The following is a 19,152-nucleotide window of genomic DNA, read 5'->3' on the forward strand; positions in this document are numbered from 1 at the left end:
ATGGATTCTGTCTTTATTGCTTTTATTCCCTTTACATATTCTCTAACATAATCACACAGCAGGAATAAGTAGCTCAGGCTCTAGTGCACACCACATCTGTGAAGAGCTTGTTCTTAAATAATCAAACTGTCAAAGCCAGAAAAGCCATTTTTAAAACCACACACACAAACACACACAAAAAAAGTCTCTTTAAGCACCAAAAAATGTGAAATCGAACCTGATTAATTCAATCCAGAGTCATTAAACAGCCTAAAATCAACAGCAGATATTACAAGCGGTTTAGAAAAAGCTAAAAAAGGTGTCGCACATTTACAAAAAACTCAAGAAAATTACCGATCTGCACATCTGACTCTTTACAGCATATAATTTAGACGTTAAGGTGAAGTGTGGAGGTTAGAAGTAGTTCAGTCTCACTCCCACGGGGCCTCGGCTCCTTCGGGCTGGGCGTAAACAGAGAGTTCCTCGTACAGACCTCCTCCACATGTCTCAATCGCCAAACCCTAAGAGACGGAAGTAAGACAGTATCAGTCAGTTAGCGTGTGTGTACGTGGGTCCTGTGCGGCCTTTAGTTTATGACTCAGTTTGGGCATTTCAGTAAAGCTTTAATTTGCATAGTCACAGATCAAGACATTACTCAGAAATGCATACATGCTAAATGTAGTCACAGCAGCGTTGACATTTAAACGTCTTGTTTCTATTAGCATCTCTGTCTCTCCTGACGCTCTACAGAAAAGTGTACAAATCAAAAATCTGTAGTAAATGCTGCTGTTTGAACCGAAAAGTCAGCCGAACGTGATTTAAACAAGAAGAAAACAGCAATACAATCTATTTATCTATCTATTCTCAGCCTAAAAGTACAACTCTCCAGACTCATTGTGTCATTGTTCTTGCAAAAAAAGGCTCACTGGAGTTACTTCCACTTTGACACCTGAGGGGCACATTTGCAAACAAGACACAATTGTGGTGAAAAGCTCAGTGGTGTGTGTCCTGCTGTCTGCATGTAAAAACACACAGCTGCGACATTTCTTCTCAATTGTATGGTAGCTCATTTCCGATCTGAAAACTTAGAATTTGATAAAAGGCGAGATAAAAATGTATAATTATGAGATAAAAAGGCACAATTCTGAGATGAAATATTACAATTATGACACAAAATGTAATGTGATGAGATAAAAGCCAACAGTATGAAAGAAAAAGACATAATTATGAATTAAAAAGTCAAAATTATGAGATAAAAGTCATACTTTATGAGATATACAGAGATAAGGGTAAAAAGAGGTCACATTATAAGATGAATGTCTTAATAGAATAGGTGAAACTATGAGAGAAAATTCTTGGTTGGATAAAAAAAAACCTTTTGATTATAGGATTAAAAAATCTAAACTATAACATAAAAAGTCATAATTATGAGATAAAAGGTCAAAGTTATGGAATAAAAAAACATAATATGTGATAAAAATTGAAATTATGTGATAAAAGTCCTATTAATGAGATAAAAAGACATAAAGGTAAAAATAGGCCAAATTATGACATGAAAGTCTTAATTATGAGATAAAACTCATAATAGTTGGATAAAATTAAAAATTAATGTTTGAGATTAAAAAAACCTCAATTATGAGATACAAAGTCATAAATATTAGACAAAAGGTCAGATGTATGAGATAAAACCTCATATTATGTTATGAAAGTTGAAATAACTAAAAAAAGTGGTATTTGTGAGATAAAAAGGCTTAATTGGTAAAAAAAAAAAAAAAAAAAGGTCAGATTATGAGAGAAAAAAGTCTTACAGTTGGATAAAAAATTAAATTATTATACAAAAACTAAAATAAAACATAAAAAATCATAACTATGAGAATTAACTTTTATATCTACACTTTGCCTTTTCTTGTCATCGTTATGATTTTTAGCCCCATAATTTTGATTTTAAGAAAAAAAATCTGAATATTGGGACTTGTTTAAATCGGATTATTATGATTTTTAATCTCATAATAATGATTTACGATGAGATTTTTTTTTCATCAAGCTTAACTTTCATGATTTTCTTTAGCTGGCAGAAATGAGCTTCCAAACGATGGGATCAATAAATGATACAAACAGACGAGAAAACCTCATCTTCGATCAATACTGCTGTGAAATAGAGACCAACCTCATAGATGTGATCAGTTTCAGGCTCCTCATAAATGCTGTCAGACTTTTCACCCTGTTCGAAGAAGAAATGACAAAGGTAAATACATAAATAACATAACGCAAAGCACAAAAATATGACTTAAGCTGGAGAAAATGGCGACGTTAATACCGTGATGGAACACTCCTAGCTAGCTGTGCTGCCTTAAGTTGGACTGAAAAAATGGCTAAAAGTCGTGTAGTCTGGGGTTTTAACAACACATATATCAGTGGCAAACTATTTAATCAAAGACCCAAACCTAAAACAAATATATGAGAAGATAAAACGAGCACTTAAGATGACGAGGACGGACTGAAAAAGGAAAACTGATAAGCTACTTCTTTCCGTTTGTGGCTAACAGCCCTGTTGCTAGGCAACACTATCTTCATGAGGCATCCGGTTTCGGTGTCCAAAAAAATATTTCAGGAACTTAATACTTGCAACTAAAACGGGTCAGTGATATCTTTTAGCTCGAGCGACTGTGGTAACTTATCACAAGTAATAATAAGGCTTATGCCGGGAAAAGCCTCCGCTAATCATTCTTTTATCGTTATCAATTAGCTGCGGTATGCTAGCTAACGTAGCTAGCGATAGCAGTTGAGCTAGTCCACAAAACGGTTGGTTTATTTGTGCTTCACATGTTAGTTAGTTAGTTAGTTAGTTAGTTAGAGGTATTAATAGCTTGACGTGTTGTTACAGGTGGTACTACAGTGAGTTTTAACCAGCTAATCAATACAGTGATTTTAGATTTTAGATGTCACCTTAATGCTACTAGCCAAACTGAACCTGGAGGGTGTGGTTCTCCTTTCAGCTGAATCACTATACTCAATTTTCTGTTTTTATATTGTAGTTACTGCTAGTTGTTCAGTGAGTTTATTGTATACTCCCTCTTAAATTCATCTTCATGGCTGCTATAACAGTGCAGATGGTAATACTATGATTTGATTGTTAATAATTAACAGGGCAGTTGGCACAAACCTTAACCCAACATAATACCAAGACAAAACCAAGTTAAAACAAATCTGTCATTGATTGTTTGTCATTGTCTTCCACAGTTTCCTGCTTTTCCTTGATTGGCATGGCACTTTATAAACTCTGTTTGTAAAGGTGCTATATTAATAAAGTGTATTAATATAATACATTATTTTTAGGAATAAACATTTAAGGTTTATAGTTTCTCAAAATATGATGTCCTTACAGAAATGAAACTAGATATAAACTTGAAATGTATATATTGTATAAGGTACAATAACCATCAATTTTTAGTCCAATTTTTAGCGTACTTTGAAGCCAGTGTATCTCTGTACTCTTATCTGTAGACATGTCTCCCCTAAAATACTTTGTCACAGAGTGGGCTTGGTCTGGGGTGTATTTTCAGCAGCAAAGACACAACTGAATGATCATAGAAATGTTATAGTAATATTACAGGCAAGGATATGTCAGTAAGTGTACTGTTATGTGCTAAATTATAGTTAGTAAGTTAGTATAGAAGTACTTAGTGCTCAAGCTTAGGTTCCTCAAACAACCAGATCATAAGAGATTAGTCTCATCTACTTCTTCCTTTGTTTTTGTATTCATATGGTTATACACAACCATAGTAGCCCTGCAATGATAAGCTGATTAGTTGATTAGTTGACTGAGAGAACATTACTTGCAAACTATTGATAACTGAGTCATTGTTCAGGAATTTTTCAAGCAAAAGTGTCAAACAGTTGCCAGTTCCAGCGTTCTGAATGTCTGGATTTACTGCTTCTCATTGCAAATTATGATAGTAAATGGGATTTGGACTGTTGGTTGGGCAAAAGAAGCAATTAGGAGACATCAGTTTCAGCTTTGATGACAATTTTTCAAGTTTCTAGACTAAACAATTAATCGATTAAATAATTGTCAGAATAATTGTTAATGAATGATCGTATGCTGTAGCCCTAGTCTGCGGTTTAATTCCATCTAATTCCTATGCAACTGCTTCACTAAACAGCAGCACAGTCTGGGAAACCAAATATTTGTCGCAGGTTTTTCTTCTCATCCTCACCATTGTTCGTTTATGTAGCAGTACAGCAGCAATACACACAGCCAGCAGCAGGCCCTGCAGGACAATGAGACCATCCTTGATATTGCTCCTGTACAGTGCCTTGTCACGGAGAAGTGGTCCTGTGAGAGGAAAGATATATGGAGGAAAAAATGTGTTTTCAGAAGTGATCTGATAATTAAGTACAGTGAAATACTGCTCGAGGTGACAATGCATCATGTGTCTGTGGGCCGGCAAAGAACACATGTAGTTCCAGCCTCTTACTGGTAATTTGAACTTCAGTGCCAGGTCCCCATTCGTCGTTTAACTTGCAGAAGTACACTCCTGTGTCCATGATCCTCGGATTAAAGATTTGGAGAATGGAACGGAGCGTAGTAATTTCCCTGGGATTCATTTCTATTTTTTTGCCATCTGGGTATATCCGTATTCTGTTTTCTTGAACTTCATTGTACTTGTTAGCCTTGTACCACTCCACAGTGGCTGACTGGTTTTGCTTGGGGCTCAAACAGTAAATGACCACGGCTGGCTTGTAGGTCATCACTCCATAGAACCGCGGCTTCTGTCTGATCGGATTGATGATGTTTAGAGCCACTGAGCAGAGAAAAGAAGGTTCAGGGACATTGTGACACAGATACATCAGCAGTTACTATCAGTGTCTCCAGACAAACACATATGCAGATTATTTGGCTGAATATTGTCCCTGCAGTGCTGATCGTCAGCTGTTCATAAGTATACTGAATGCCTCTCCAACATGATGCTGGCTTGGACATCACATGTAATGCCAAGAAGAACAATGTACTTAATGGATATGGAGAGGATTGAAATGTAGACATTCAAGAGTTCTTCTTAAGGGAAGACATCTTGGTCATAATTTTACAAGGCAGTGACTCCACAGTGCTTATTTGGTCCAACCAAAAGTAAAAATAAAAAAAATCAAGATATAAAATTTGGAACTAGAAATATAACTGTTGCCAGCACCTCAGTAAAAAAAAAGGAAAATGTGTAAACAAATACATTTACAATGACTTAAAACAGAAATGCAGCAAATACAGAAAACCTGCCATATACTGTTCTGCATTTGACTTGATAAATGACATCACTTAATACATTTCCGTAAATTGGATCGTCAATTATTTGATTGCGTCAGCACTAAATATCAAGCTGTACTTGTAGGTTGAGACAGAAATGAGTTATCATGGACCAGATATTAATTATATATCAATGGTCTTAGCTGATGCCAAAACAATCAGTCAATTGATAGATTATTAATCAGAAGTGATTTTGATAATAAATTAGTCATTGAGGTTATTAACAAAGAAAAAAAGCCAAACTACTGCTTAATTCAGCTTCTCAAATGTAAAGATTTGCTGTTTTTTCCCCGTTTTTTATGTGATAGTAAATTGAATATTTCCTCTTTTGCTTTAATAAAACAAAATCAGCTTCGGCCCTGTGAGATTTTGATCCTCACAAACCATAATCTGAACTAGAAAATTATCTACGTCTCTGAAACACTTTTGTCAGATTACTCAATCTAAATAATCATTAGCTGCAGTGTAGACTGATCAACTGATCGTTTCCGGGCTGTGGACATTGTGGGTTTCATGCAGTATAAAGGCATGTTTTGTATAAACGCATGTGTTGGACAAGAGAGGAGATACTAGAAGAAATGCTTCAGTTAATCCAACCTGAAGCGACATCATCAAATCTGAAGTGTTTTTGTTGCTCAGTCTAGATATCCATGTTGGGAATGGTTGCTTGGTTGTATTGGTTCGTTTTCAAAGTTTGCTGTATTTATTAGGTTTCTTCCAATGTCAATACCTAATATTAAAAATGCCTCCAGTACCGCCTAAATGCTGGAATCAGTATCCAGAAGTACACAAGTCTTTGCACTGATCCTAAGGCAAATTATTTATTTATTAGAAACAGGACCCTGCTACATCCCAGCAGCTTCCCGTGCAGCTGTATGCAACTTTACTGCACAAGTAGACAGTTTAAACATAAAGTGCTTTGTGTAGCTTCAAGCTCATCCCTAACATAACAACCAAGCAGGGTGAAGAGTCTACAGCTAACCCTAACCCAGCTGTTAATAATATATACATTTATAAATGTGTTTTTTCATAACGCACTGTTCATTACACCTCAAGTATATATTTATTTTAAATGAATCATTTCTTTTGTTATGTTCATTATCTTACTTTTAAGTCTGATGTAAGAAACCTGACATTCAGATAAAAAAAACTTGGTTTCTGTCAGTATAGTTCATTACAATAAACAAGATGAAATCTGCCTTTGTCTCCGAGGACAACTTCCTCTTTCCCCCCAGATGGCCAGGAAGTAATGCTACTGTGGAGTCAAAAATAACATGCAAAACTCTTGTATCTGTGGTTAAACAGACACAAAGAATAACGATCAAATGGCTGCGTGAAACAATAAGAAATGATTTGTCTGATTGTGTTGCTGTCGTCTGAATGCTACATTCACATGCAAAATTTAGTACTAAGGCTTTAACTGTTGTTTAGATCATTTTCAATTTTCAATCACAAATTAAATTGATTTTATTTCAAGAGTTGACATTTACCTGAGATGTTGATCAGAGCAAGCCCGCAGTATCCAGCCAGCAACCAGCGCATGATGACATGCAAAAAGGAAAATATTTCGATTGCTGATGTCCACTCGTATGTCTGAGTCTCTCTGCAGTCGCAAAAATGTTGCACACAAGGACAAGAAGTGTGTGTGCACCAGTGGGTGTGCTGTCGATAACACTTGCTTCAATCTCAGGCAAATAAGGGGGAAGAGGAGTGTAACATCCAACCAAAATAACTGTGAACCACCCACACTTTTAACACTAAAACCTGGTCCAATTTCATCCACATGCGTTCTGTTTATAAGGTCAAATTAAACAATGCTTTAAACAGGGGAGATGAAAGGTAATTTTGCAGGAATTTGAATTTTTGAGATACAACAGTATTATCTTATTACATCTAGGGTTGGTATTGTTTGACATTTGTGATACTTGTTCGAAGACAGTGCCTGAGTTTCAGTCTCGATACCAAAACAATACTTCAGCAGCATCTATGTCTGTCCTGACGTGTTCAAATAGAATGTGAAAATGAAAAGTTTTGCCTTACATAATATCTATTCTAGCCACAGCTGCAACAAGCATTTTCAGTATCTGCGGATTTCTTTCATGATTGATCATTTAATCACTTAATCGTCTATCAAATGTCAGAAATACAGTCATGGAAAAAATTATTAGACCACCCTTGTTTTCTTCAATTTCTTGTTCATTTTAATACCTGGTACCACTAAAGGTATAATACAATGAACACGACAAAAAATGCAGCTGATCACATAATACTTTATGTCCTATTTGACGTTCTTAAGCTTAATTGTATTCCCAGGGTATATAAGAGGCCATTTCATGTCATAAGCAGCACTGCACATGCAAAGGCTTAGAGTGGTTTCCTGCTTACATTCAAGCCATAGCACAACTCAGAAGTTGTCAGCTCTCACATAATGCCTAAAACAAAAGAATTATGTGAAGCCACAAAGGCAGCCATCTTGGCACTGCTGGAAATTGGCATGAGTGAGAGACAGGTAGCAAAAAAACTAAAGATCTCCAAGACAGCTGTTCATTACAACAAGAAAAAACAAGCCGAACACGGCACTACCAAATTGCTACCTGGCCGCGGCAGGAAACGTCTCTCTACCCCACGAGATGACCGTGCACTCGTCCGTTCCTGTGTCAGGAATCGTCGTCCGACCTCCAGGGACCTTCAAAATGAGTGGGCACTGTCGAGAAATGTGACTTGTTCGGCAAGGACAGTTCGAAACCGACTTGTTGAAGCTGGTCTGAAGTCACACAGAGCACGGAAGAAGCCCTTCATCAACGAAAGGCACAGGAAGGCCCGGTTACTCTTTGCTAGGGATCACAAGGATTGGACTGTTGATGATTGGGCTAAGGTTCTCTTCAGTGATGAATCCAATTTTGAGTTGATGCCCACTCCAGCTAACTTACTGGTTAGGAGGAGGCCTGGAGAAGCCTACAAACCAGACTGTCTTGCCCCTACAGTAAAACATGGGGGTGGATCAGTGATGATCTGGGGTTGTTTCAGTATGAGTGGAACAGGGCAAATGCAATTGTGTGAAGGGCGAATGAACCAGGTCATGTACAGGGCTACTCTTGAAAACAGTCTTCTTCCATCAGCTGGAAAACTCTTTCCTGCCTCGAATGACTGGATTTTCCAACAAGACAATGCCCCTTGCCACACAGCAAGGTCAGTTAAAGCCTGGATGGAGAACCACAACATTCGCACCATGCCTTGGCCTGCTCAATCACCAGATCTGAATCCAGTTGAAAACCTATGGAAAATCATCAAACTCAAAATGGAGAACCACAAGCCCAAAAACAAAGCAAATTTGTTTGAATTTGTGCAACAGGAATGGGCTGCTGTGACAGCAGAACAATGTCAGAAGCTGGTGGAGAGCATGCCAAGACGCATGGCTTCAGTCATCAAAAACAATGGTTACGCAATCAAGTACTATCTCCTGTGTGTATCATGTGTTTAAAGCAAACAGAAAAGAAAACATGGAATGCTTAAAAGCAGTGTTTTTGGCAGTACAGTGCCATAGCTATTGATGTAAGAACTTAAGTGATTTTGGTTACTATCAAGAAAACCATGGAAAATGGCTAGATATCAGCTCTTAAATTAAACTCTTACGAGCTATTTTTGTTGTTATCATTATATTTGTCCAAACAAATGTACCTTAAGTTGAACCAGGCATTAAAATGAACAAGAAATTGAAGAAAACAAGGGTGGTCTAATAATTTTTTCCATGACTGTATGTGATAAATGCTCAGAAAACAGTTTCAGAGCCCAGAGTGACATCTTCAAATTGCTTCTTTTAGCTAACAAACATTTAAAGGACATAACTTGCTTATTTCATTATTCTGGGTATCAATAAGTATAAGATGGCAACAAAGTCAAACGATTAGCCGGTAGATACTGTAATGTGTGATCAAACAGTGCCAAACACAGAGGACAAAGTCAACAACTAGTATATGGACCGTTGTTTTGTCTGCACTCGTGCGTGTACATCGAACCAGAAATAAATTACCAGATCTTGTGTGTTTCAGTTTAAAGAAATGTGTACTGTCATGAGTGTTTGTTTGAGCACGAGGCCTGTAATCATTCTGGCTTTTTTTGGCTTGTTGCTCTTCATCTTTCAGGCGACAGGGAGATTGTTTTGGGTCAAATGACATCTGGTGAGGAAAAAGAACAAATGACGACACAGTACTTCAGGACAACGCTGTCGTCTGCACTGGACCAAACCTTACCACCTCACATCCTGCTTTGTCAGTTTGAGGTAAGACATATTGGTGCTTAGAGCTCGTAATGACAATACTGAAATCTTAATTTGTAGTGGATTTACTTGTCTCAGTAGCGTTTATCTCCATGCTGTTGGGTTAAGGTCTCGAGATGGAACTAAGGGATCGAATATGATAAATATTATAACTGCAAAACATCAGCAGCACATTAACATTGTAATTGTGAACTTAAGGCTACTTGGATGACTTTTAGTCTTGTTATGAAACATCGACATGCAGTCAAGAGTGACATTTTCAGGTCGGCCATGCTGATCAAATTTCCCCAACTCTCTAAGCAAATAAGCATCTTGCAACACTTAGTTTTTATCTATCGTATAGAGTTGAATCAGTTTTCATAGTGTGTGAGCAGGAGGTATACTGCTGCCTACAATCATGTAACACTGACGGGAAATGGTGACTCAGAGAATTAGTCTCAGTTTTCAGTCTTTCACTTTGTATAAGCAGGGTCCACTGCCCCAGAATGATTTAAATTAAACAACTGCCAGAGGAGGGAGAATCAATGAATCAAAAGAAAAATAATTTGTGGCTATTTTGATCACCCTTTTTCTAAAAATCAGCTAAATCAGATAAATCAATAATTATAATAGTCACAAGAGACGGTCCTAATTATTTATGTGTGCTGACATCAAGGTTTCCTTTTGAAAAAGGCCCAAGGAACAGAATGGCACTGCTCTGCCTGGCAACCAGAACTGAAAACATGTTTGCAGAGGAACTCTTTAGCTAATCTCACATCCCATTTATGTTACTTCTGCGTGACAAAAATATCTGAATAAAACAGACAGCCCACCCCCTTATTTCTTGTAAGAGGCGGTGCTTGTTTTTGTTTGCAATGAGCAGATCAGTTTTCTGTTTCAGGTTTCAGAACTGCAGATAAGAAGATGACAGATGAAATGCACATTAAAAACAGAGATCCTTAAAGCCAAGACTGACAATTATACTACATTTTTCTTATTGCCAGCAAACCCCATGAACAAAACTACAGTTGAATTGAACTAACAGTAAACAAAGATTGTCTGTGTTGTCAAAGCCTCATATAGCTTTTGCCATATAGCTCCATCATTGCTCAAAAAAGTGTTTTAGACTAATTTACATTGTGTTTTTGTAGAATGCATCAATGAGCCATACTTCCTTTGTTGCTCTTCCGGCCTCTGTAAATAATCACTGATCCATTAAATGTGTAATAAGCTGTGGCTGCAACACCCTAATGTTCAAATTTCACCCCAAAATACACTGTAGAGATCTTCAATTATGAAAACATCTGATTATCAAAAGGCAGAAATACACTTTATAAAGGATAAGTGCTCTCTTGACAGGGCAGAACAATTAATCAAAATATTAGAGCCTGGAAGAAATCACGTTACATACTTTTTTTTTTAAAGTTAATTAAATGTAAAATGACCTCTCCTTTATCATGATTTGATTGTTTTTGGGATATTGTTCAGCCCTAGCAAGTCACTCACTCAAGTTTAAATATTAAACAAGTGGCAGAAGGTGGAGTTCCATCAGTCAGCAGTGTGTTATGCTCAGCGTACAACCACCAGAGGGCCTCAGTATACCAGTGAAGTCTCACAGGCAACACAGAATACAGCTAGTGACACCATGAACAGCCTACTTTTCCCTACAAGAAGTATTTTATTCTCAGAATATAGTTACAATTTGTACAATAACAAAATGATATAAATGTACAATACAGAAAAACAAAAATGTATATACAGGCAACAGTGACTTTGGGTGTACCAGTAAAGCTCCCCATGTGACTCTCCCTCCATTAGAAATGTAAACAAAAGGAGGACGCTGTCTTGTGGATCTGACTGTACCATCAGAGGAGACCATTGCTGAGTGTTGCAGCAGTGTGACAGTCTCAAATTCAGATTGCTGCAGGTAAGATTACGGACTTCTGACAGGAATAACTGCCATGCTGCGGCAGCATGATAAGACAAAGAGACCCCTCGTAGAGGAAACATTCATTGGGTTGATGTTAAAACAGTGATGAACACAAAAACAAGAGAAGAGACAACCCTCTATAGTCTATTGTAAAAAAAAACAACTAGAAAACTGTAAAAGTGCTTATGTTGTTCATGTTTATATATTCAGAGTAAGACATTTTAAATTAACTTAAGACTTACACAACAGCACGTGAAGCCTACTTTTCTACACGAGGACAAGCTTGAAGTGACTAGATCCACTGTGCATCAAGATATCTGTATATTTTAAGGTGTGATTATCTACACATTGGGAAGTGTGGTGTTTAACTCCAGAGGCATGTGTTTAACTAACCCAGCACTCAGCTGTGTCTGTTATGTTACAACCTGAGAAAAAAACTTATTTTAAAATGTACAGCCAGTAACAAAGTATTTGTTTTATTGCTCTAATTAGTGTTATTGGGAAGAGAAATACAGAAAAACAGTTGAAATGAAGAGAGAGATGAGCAGTTCTGCTACGCAACCATGCTAATGTAAACATCACATCTTAAGTTTACAGTCACAGATAACCTTTGAACCTAAATGCTGAAATTGAAACCAACCAAATTTGAAAACAAGTGACTGCTTTGAGTTTGGAGATCTGTGTGAAGGGGCTGACGACAGAGAAATAGACAAAACATTTATAAGACATGCAGATATCAGTGATGAAGTCATCTTAGAAAACAGGAAGGTCTCTCAGTCTTACACAGTCAACTGCTCTAACGCGACCTGGAAGGGATATAAATAGTGCAATATAAACTGGGACTTTCTGAACGAGCCTCTCAGGGACAGATGTAAACTGCATTAGCTGGCCCATTTTATTGTTAACTAATATAGTATAACAGAGATCAGGGTTTCACTGGTGAACTTTGATAAATGCGATCAAGATTCAGATTACTTGTTAATTTATACATGTTTAAATTAATGCCACAATAGAAAATCATCTATTTAAAAGAATTAGAATGAATTTTTCTAGGATTGTGTTCTCTTTTTTTTTTTTTAAATGAAAACAGGTGACTCCCATTGTTATCATTTGTAGCCATGAAATATTACAATTTGCATGTGGCTCTCGATATGAAGTAGTTTCACGTGCATACTAATTTATTATTCAAATATTGTTTCGTAGATTTGGTTAATAGTGCCGCATGAGAGGAAGCAAAAATAATGCATATCTTGTAAGGCAACACAGAGTCCAGTGACTTTTACACACTTTGTATGATTTAAACACAGCATCAAATCATATAATCCTGTAACTGTTCCTTCTGGTTCTGCCATTAATTGTCAAGTTACTCTTTGGATGGGAACTGGTGTACATGGTTTTGCTTTCTAGTAATAAGCATACCAAAAGCAAAGTTATTACTTACCTAAAATCCATCCAAATGTTTGAAATATGTTGGGGATTCTTTCAGAAACACAGTCTGAGCAAAACCTTGGTCTATCTTGCATTTCAAGATTGAGACTGGTCTGCTGTGATGTTTCCCTACAACAACGAACACAAGCAAGTTTTTCGTTGGCTCATAGTAATTGTGAAGAAAGACATTTGAAGTGTTGGACTTCGTGTAAGCCTGTGTGCAGTTCAATGTTGACGAGTCAGATCACATTTTTCCCTACATTTTTGAAATGTCAATGTAAGTACCATTTACCCCCTCAAACATTCAGAAAAAATGCATCACAGGCGCAGAAAGGATGCTACAGTGGGATGTAACACTGGTGATTTTGTCTCAATTCTCATTCATTACACAATGTGTTCATTTTAAGTTATTTGGCTATCGTTCTCATTGAGAATTAATTGAGGCTATATTTGCTGATGTAGATATGGTTATTTTCAGAGAAGACTATTTACCCCGTTACCACCTGCAAACCAAAAAGACACTTAAACATTGCATGAAGAAAGATAAATTGTTTTTTTAAGTTAAATTATCAAAAATGCATTTTTAACGTTCCATAGCACTGTGTAAGCTTTTCTACAGTGGGAATTTCAGCTCCTTTATCAACAGCTAACATTACTACATTAAATGGTGTAAAACAACAAGGGGACATAATAAATGTTATTCTGCTGTTTGTTATACAATTGACTCTCTCAGGTTTGCGTGTAGTGCCAAGAGGTATTGGTTAGGGGCAGAATGTAATAACACCTCATTAGTAATTTCTACAGGTACAACCATGATATTTGGCTCTGGGTATTCTGTACCACAGTCAGGCTCTGAGTAATATGACAGTGTCTCTGGATCAGGAAGCTGTTGGCCTGCCAGAGTTTCTAAAGCAGCCCGCTCCATCTCATCCGCAAGGTCCACATTGCTCCCATAGAGCACTCCCATCCTGCGTGCAAGCATCCCCTCTTTTTCTGGTGGATCTTCACTATCATCCTTTCTACCCATCCTCTTAGAGCGGTGCATGAAAGCAGCGTGGTGTATGCAGCGTTTCAGCAGGTGGTTGCGGTACGCCCTCTGAATGACTACAGCAGCCAACTGTTCCTCTTTGCGGCGCATCGTTGTGGTAATCGGTGCAAAGGAGTCTGAGGTGGGGTTGCTCAGGATGAACTTGGCCTCAATGCTCTCCCGCATTGCAGCCATCTCCACCGTGTCTCCTAAGACCATCTGTGTGACGGCTAATAAGACGTCCAGGCAGTGGATCCTGTCCCCTATTACCAGGGGCATATCCATTTCAATCAGGCGAAGCCGGTTAGGCTTTGCGACCCTCAGCGGCTCCTGCAAGGCATCACAAAAATCTGAGAGCCGGTTATACTCAATAAACTGAGTTCCATCCAAGTCAAACTTCTCCCAAGTCTCATTGAACATCTCAAAGTCATCCTCACAGAGTGCGTCACCGCTCTCCTCCTGCGCCACATTGAAGTTCTCCAAGATGATGGCGATATACATGTTGACCACCACCAAGAATGAGATGATGATGTAGCTGCAGAAGAAGATCATGCTCATGCCCGGGTTGCCGCAGTTACCCTTGACATCCGTGCCTGGGTTCTCAAAGTCTGGATCGCAGTCTGGATACTCCTTGTTCAGCATTGGAAGTAAAAGCCCATCCCAACCAGCGGACGTTGTGATCTCGAACAAACAGATGATGCTGCCACCAAATGTCTCAAAATTAAATATGTCATCTATTCCAGCTTGCTTTTTGACATAGGCAAAGTTTGACATGCCAAATATGGAGAAGATGAACATAATGAGGAAGAGCAGGAGGCCAATATTGAATAGGGCAGGAAGTGACATCATCAGAGCAAAGAGAAGTGTTCGGATGCCCTTCGCTCCTTTAATAAGACGTAGAATCCTGCCTATTCTGGCCAGTCTGATCACTCTGAACAGGGTTGGTGAGACAAAGTACTTCTCAATTATATCTGAGAGCATCGTACCTGAAATGAGAAGAGATAACCTACAATCAGAGACAATATATGAACCCCTAATGACTGTTTTGACACAAGTAAGTTAATTCACAGTTGTGCCTACAATGCATTAGGAACCCACCAGCTATGGACAAGATGACCACAACAAAATCAAAAACGTTCCACCCGTTGGTGAAGAAGTACTGTCGCAGGGCAAAAAGCTTCAACACACACTCTCCAGTGAAGACGACAATGAAGGCCACGTTTACTTTGAAGAGGAAATCTTCCTTCTCTGGACTTTGGTTGTCCGTCTCCACCATCATGGTCACCATATTGAGGCAGATGAGCACCATGATGAAGATGTCAAAGAACTGCTGACTGATGAAGTCAAACACCATTCCTTGGATTAGGTTCTGCAGGGAGACAGGACAAGGACCAGAAATAAAAATGCAATAGGATCATTTGGCCTGTTCACACCAGCAGCGTGCAGAAAAAGGTCAGCACAGGGGTCACTGATGACATCATCATGCCACACATGCAAAACTGATGTGTACTACTTCAGCTTACCTAATTTATACTTTTCATCATCAGTCAATGTAGTTACACCATAGTTCTGTTCCAAATAACATAACGCCTATTGCTAATATTACTATCAGCGACTGAAATAATCATGCAGTTGTACATGACTGACATACGGTTGGACGTGGAATTGGCTTCTGTGGCTTCTTGGAACCAAGTTTCTTCATGGCATCGTAGTACTTTTTCTGTTCCTCTGTCATGAAGATGTCTTTATCTCCAAAGTGCAAGGACAAATCACACAAGTCATTATACGCATTTAAAGTAGGTGACAACTTTTCTGTGCTTTAAAATAAAGAAAAACATCAGTCAGTTTGGTTCAGAATAACTTCGAAGATTAAGTGTGATACTTATCTTTTTCTTCTGTTGGTTGAAATTGTCAATAATGACGCCAATGAAGAGGTTGAGTGTGAAGAAGGAGCCGAAGATGATAAAGATGACGAAGTATATGTACATGTAGAGGTTGATCTCATAAGAAGGTTGCTCCTCTACCTAAAACAACAAAACATTACATCATTAGGTTTTTTTTTAAAGTCCTTTACCTGTTACAACATGTTTAAGTATAACAAGTAAGTAAGTAAGACAGTGTAAAAGGTTATACAGGAATACGATACTGGCCATGAAGGCACTTGTTGATTCAAAGACGGGACTCACTTCACCATCACCATCTGTCTCATACAGTATATATTACATATATATTCAATTAGCTTAAAGTGCAGGGTGGTGTTTCGAAAGGGTAGGGAGAATATATGACCCCCTGGGAAAGCAGATGGACTTATTGATGTTACTGATATTATTTCCATAAATACACCCCATTAAATGCTATGTATACAGTACTGATGTGGTTGTAAAACAAAGGGCTAACAACATATTTAATATTTTAATGCTAAAAAACTGTAACTAAGCCTGTCACTATAACTACTTTTTGTTTAACAAAATATTCTTTCAGAAATAATTGCGGTGTATAACATTAACGTCATTTTAAGACCATTTTATGCTTCATCCAATGAAAATAGTGTGATGTAAATAAGGTGCAGTGCCCAAGTCTTAGAATAGTAGGAAAAGCATATATACATGTAAATACTACAGGCAATATTGATTTGTTCAACATTGGTCAGCAAAATGATCGGGATCATGCACATATTATGATAATTCCATAAAATTCAGTCTGTTTATTAAGATATGTGTAATGACACGTAACTATAAATAATAACTACCTCTCTTGAGTCAACGGCAGCATACATGATGTCCATCCAGCCTTTGAAAGTTGCCTAAAAATACATAGAAACAGGTCATTGAACACAACCTTATACTTTTTAAATCACATTTTTTCCCAAGATGTTCCAGCTGTATAATAATGGAAACAGCACTCCTCACAATTTGAAGCAGGGACAGGTAGCCCGATCCCACGTTGTCATAGTTGACTTTGACGTTGACCCAGCGGGCCTCCTGCGTGGCTTCTTTGAGGGCCATGCATTCGCTATGGTTGTTGACCTCATTCATAGGGAAAAGCTCCTCTGTGGTGGTGTTGATGCAGCGGTAGAACTTCCCAGCAAACAGGTTAACTCCCATGATGCTGAATATCAACCAGAAGATCAGACACACCAACAGCACGTTGAAGATGGAGGGAATTGCTCCGACAAGAGCGTTCACCACCACCTGCCCAAACGAGAAGTCTTGGTTAGGATTAAGGAATTGTGGAGAAATACGAAGAATTATTCCTGCTTTTGTTTTGTTTTATTATTAGTAGTATTAGTAGTGAGCAACAAACGTGTCATCTAGTTTTGTAAGTACTCTTACCTCGGTCAGCACTGTTACAGCAGCCACAGCATAAGCATGCATCAAACAAAAACTGTAGGGGAAATTAGTAGGATAATGCATGATACATCACAGCCTTTTCATTTAGAACAATGTTAGTCATGCATGTTGCTCAAATGTAGCTGTAAAGACAAAAACTTACCCTCATCCCTTCAAATCTCGACAGTGCTCGAAGAGGCCTTAGCGCCCTGAGAGTTCTGAGGGATTTGATTGGTCCAAGGTCGGAGTAGCCCATCCAGTTGGCGACTAAACTAACCAGTGAAACCTGTGGTAGAATCCAAACATTTCCTATTCAAGCGTAACCACAAACTTTATCCGACACGAAACATAGACTGTATAGAACAAGTGGCTGTAGCCTCCTAATCTGACAATTAATGTCAGTGTAGGAGCGTTTTAAACCTGCTGTCACTCTCATGGTCAGCCAGGCTGACATCACTGGTTACAAAATGTCTGATTGTGTAGAAGTCCATGAGAAAATTACCCTACTTTTCTGAATTAGTACGTGGTCTTTTCAGCCTGTAAAAAAACTCAAAAGTAATTGAAACACTAGCTCTCACTTTTCCCCAGGTCTACCTAACCCAAGATGGCAAGGGCTTCAAAACAGTAGTTTACAAACCAATGGTTGATGTCATGGTCGCTACTTCCACTTCTTTTATACAGTCTATAGACATAAAACATGATCGCACGTATGTTCAGCTGAAAGTTACGCACACAGGTCAGCATTGAAATAAGATGTCAAAACTTACATCTACAATGAAGAAGTCTAACCAGCACCAAGCGTTGGTGAAGTAGGTCTTGAAGCCATATGCAACCCATTTAAGGATCATCTCCACGACAAAGATGTAGGTGAAAACTTTGTCAGCATACTCCAGAATAATTTTGATGGTTCGGCGTCTTTCTATGTTTATGTCTTCAAAGGCCTGCCAAAAAAAGAAATCAGACACCTAGCTACATGTCCAACAGTAATATAGTATCTTAACGCTACCATAAAACAGTCAACATTTCTAAATTTGTTGCACTGATGACAGCACTCACCAGAGCGCCACTGCTGAGGAGGATCATAAAGATTATGAAGGTTTCAAACCAGTCATGCTCCACTATAGTGAAGCAGGCCCTACGGAGGTTCCACCATTTCTTGCCTCTACCTTGAGTGATGTCCACGGTCAGACAAGGCCAGCGCCTCACACAGCCTGAGGGGAGAGGAAAATCAGTTTGTGATGACCCCAAAAGATGCTTGATACGATTTCAACGCCATGAGCACTGTCACAAAATTACAGACACACGATAACTGTTCACGGTTAATTGATTATGTTTTATAATGTTGATATACTTTCGGTGAAGCAGTCCTCTGGCTCCACTGGGTCTGGCTCTTCTTCTTCTACTTCTTCTGGTTCAGGCTCAGGTGGTTGATAGTCAGCTGTGCTACACACTGAAGAATCCCCATCATTCAAAGCACCCATCAGCTAGTCAAGAATTACAATTAAAGCTCAGTTACAAAGCCACCATGCAAAATATGTACATTATTCATTTTTCCCCCCAATTTATTTTTTTTGCAGAACCCAACATTTGTGAAACTGCAGATGAAGATTTGAATTTGTAACAAGGATTGCTTTTGTCCTTGTGGGTCCACAGAGATACTCACTTTAGCATTTTCAGGTACGCTAATTTCATCGTCTACTTTTTCCTGAAATAGAGCAGAAAGAGAGAAATTAACTTCATTTTTTGGGGGGGGTTATTAATGTCTCGGTAAGGGTGTGTGAGCATGTTTAGACAGTAGTTGGCTGACATCTTGCTCGTATTAGCTTGCATACAACTGAAGTGTAGTTGTGGCTGTGCCCTTTGAGATTGCTTGGATATCTTTATTATCTGAATGAGAAAGGT

General features: G+C 38.3%; 2 protein-coding genes across 5 annotated transcripts in view; both read right to left on the reverse strand.

The window, feature by feature from the left end:
• Position 1: 1 nt before the first annotated feature.
• cd79b (CD79b molecule, immunoglobulin-associated beta) lies at positions 2–7,152 on the reverse strand. 2 transcript variants are annotated; one of them, XM_037081285.1, is made up of 5 exons: positions 6,772–7,152; positions 4,458–4,784; positions 4,197–4,315; positions 2,147–2,200; positions 2–500 (listed from the first exon to the last, which is right to left on the reverse strand). In XM_037081285.1, the coding sequence occupies exons 1-5, from the start codon at positions 6,821–6,823 to the stop codon at positions 411–413; spliced, it is 642 nt and encodes a 213-aa protein (XP_036937180.1). In that variant the 5' UTR covers positions 6,824–7,152; the 3' UTR covers positions 2–410. The 2 variants fall into 2 exon arrangements, 1 of the variants encoding a protein (XP_036937180.1); XR_005071814.1 differs by lacking the exons at positions 4,197–4,315; positions 4,458–4,784; positions 6,772–7,152 and adding an exon at positions 2,297–2,439 and having other exon boundaries at positions 412–500.
• A 4,317-nt stretch (positions 7,153–11,469) lies between these two features.
• scn4aa (sodium channel, voltage-gated, type IV, alpha, a) overlaps positions 11,470–19,152 on the reverse strand; it is a 28,074-nt gene continuing 20,391 nt past the window's right edge. For 2 of the 3 annotated variants that reach the window (XM_037081270.1, XM_037081268.1), the window contains exons 18-28: positions 18,914–18,955; positions 18,602–18,734; positions 18,307–18,461; positions 18,018–18,191; positions 17,414–17,536; positions 16,831–17,112; positions 16,671–16,724; positions 15,808–15,945; positions 15,573–15,677; positions 15,020–15,290; positions 13,607–14,907 (exon numbers count right to left, since the gene is read on the reverse strand). In XM_037081270.1, coding sequence (XP_036937165.1) covers positions 13,607–14,907; positions 15,020–15,290; positions 15,573–15,677; positions 15,808–15,945; positions 16,671–16,724; positions 16,831–17,112; positions 17,414–17,536; positions 18,018–18,191; positions 18,307–18,461; positions 18,602–18,734; positions 18,914–18,955 — 2,778 coding nt within the window. Of the gene's footprint in view, positions 12,273–12,907; positions 14,908–15,019; positions 15,291–15,572; positions 15,678–15,807; positions 15,946–16,670; positions 16,725–16,830; positions 17,113–17,413; positions 17,537–18,017; positions 18,192–18,306; positions 18,462–18,601; positions 18,735–18,913; positions 18,956–19,152 lie in introns of those variants that run through there. The other variant, XM_037081269.1, reaches the window with a different exon arrangement.

Source organism: Acanthopagrus latus, chromosome 20 (genome assembly GCF_904848185.1).
Source record: "Acanthopagrus latus isolate v.2019 chromosome 20, fAcaLat1.1, whole genome shotgun sequence".
NCBI lineage: Eukaryota > Metazoa > Chordata > Actinopteri > Spariformes > Sparidae > Acanthopagrus > Acanthopagrus latus.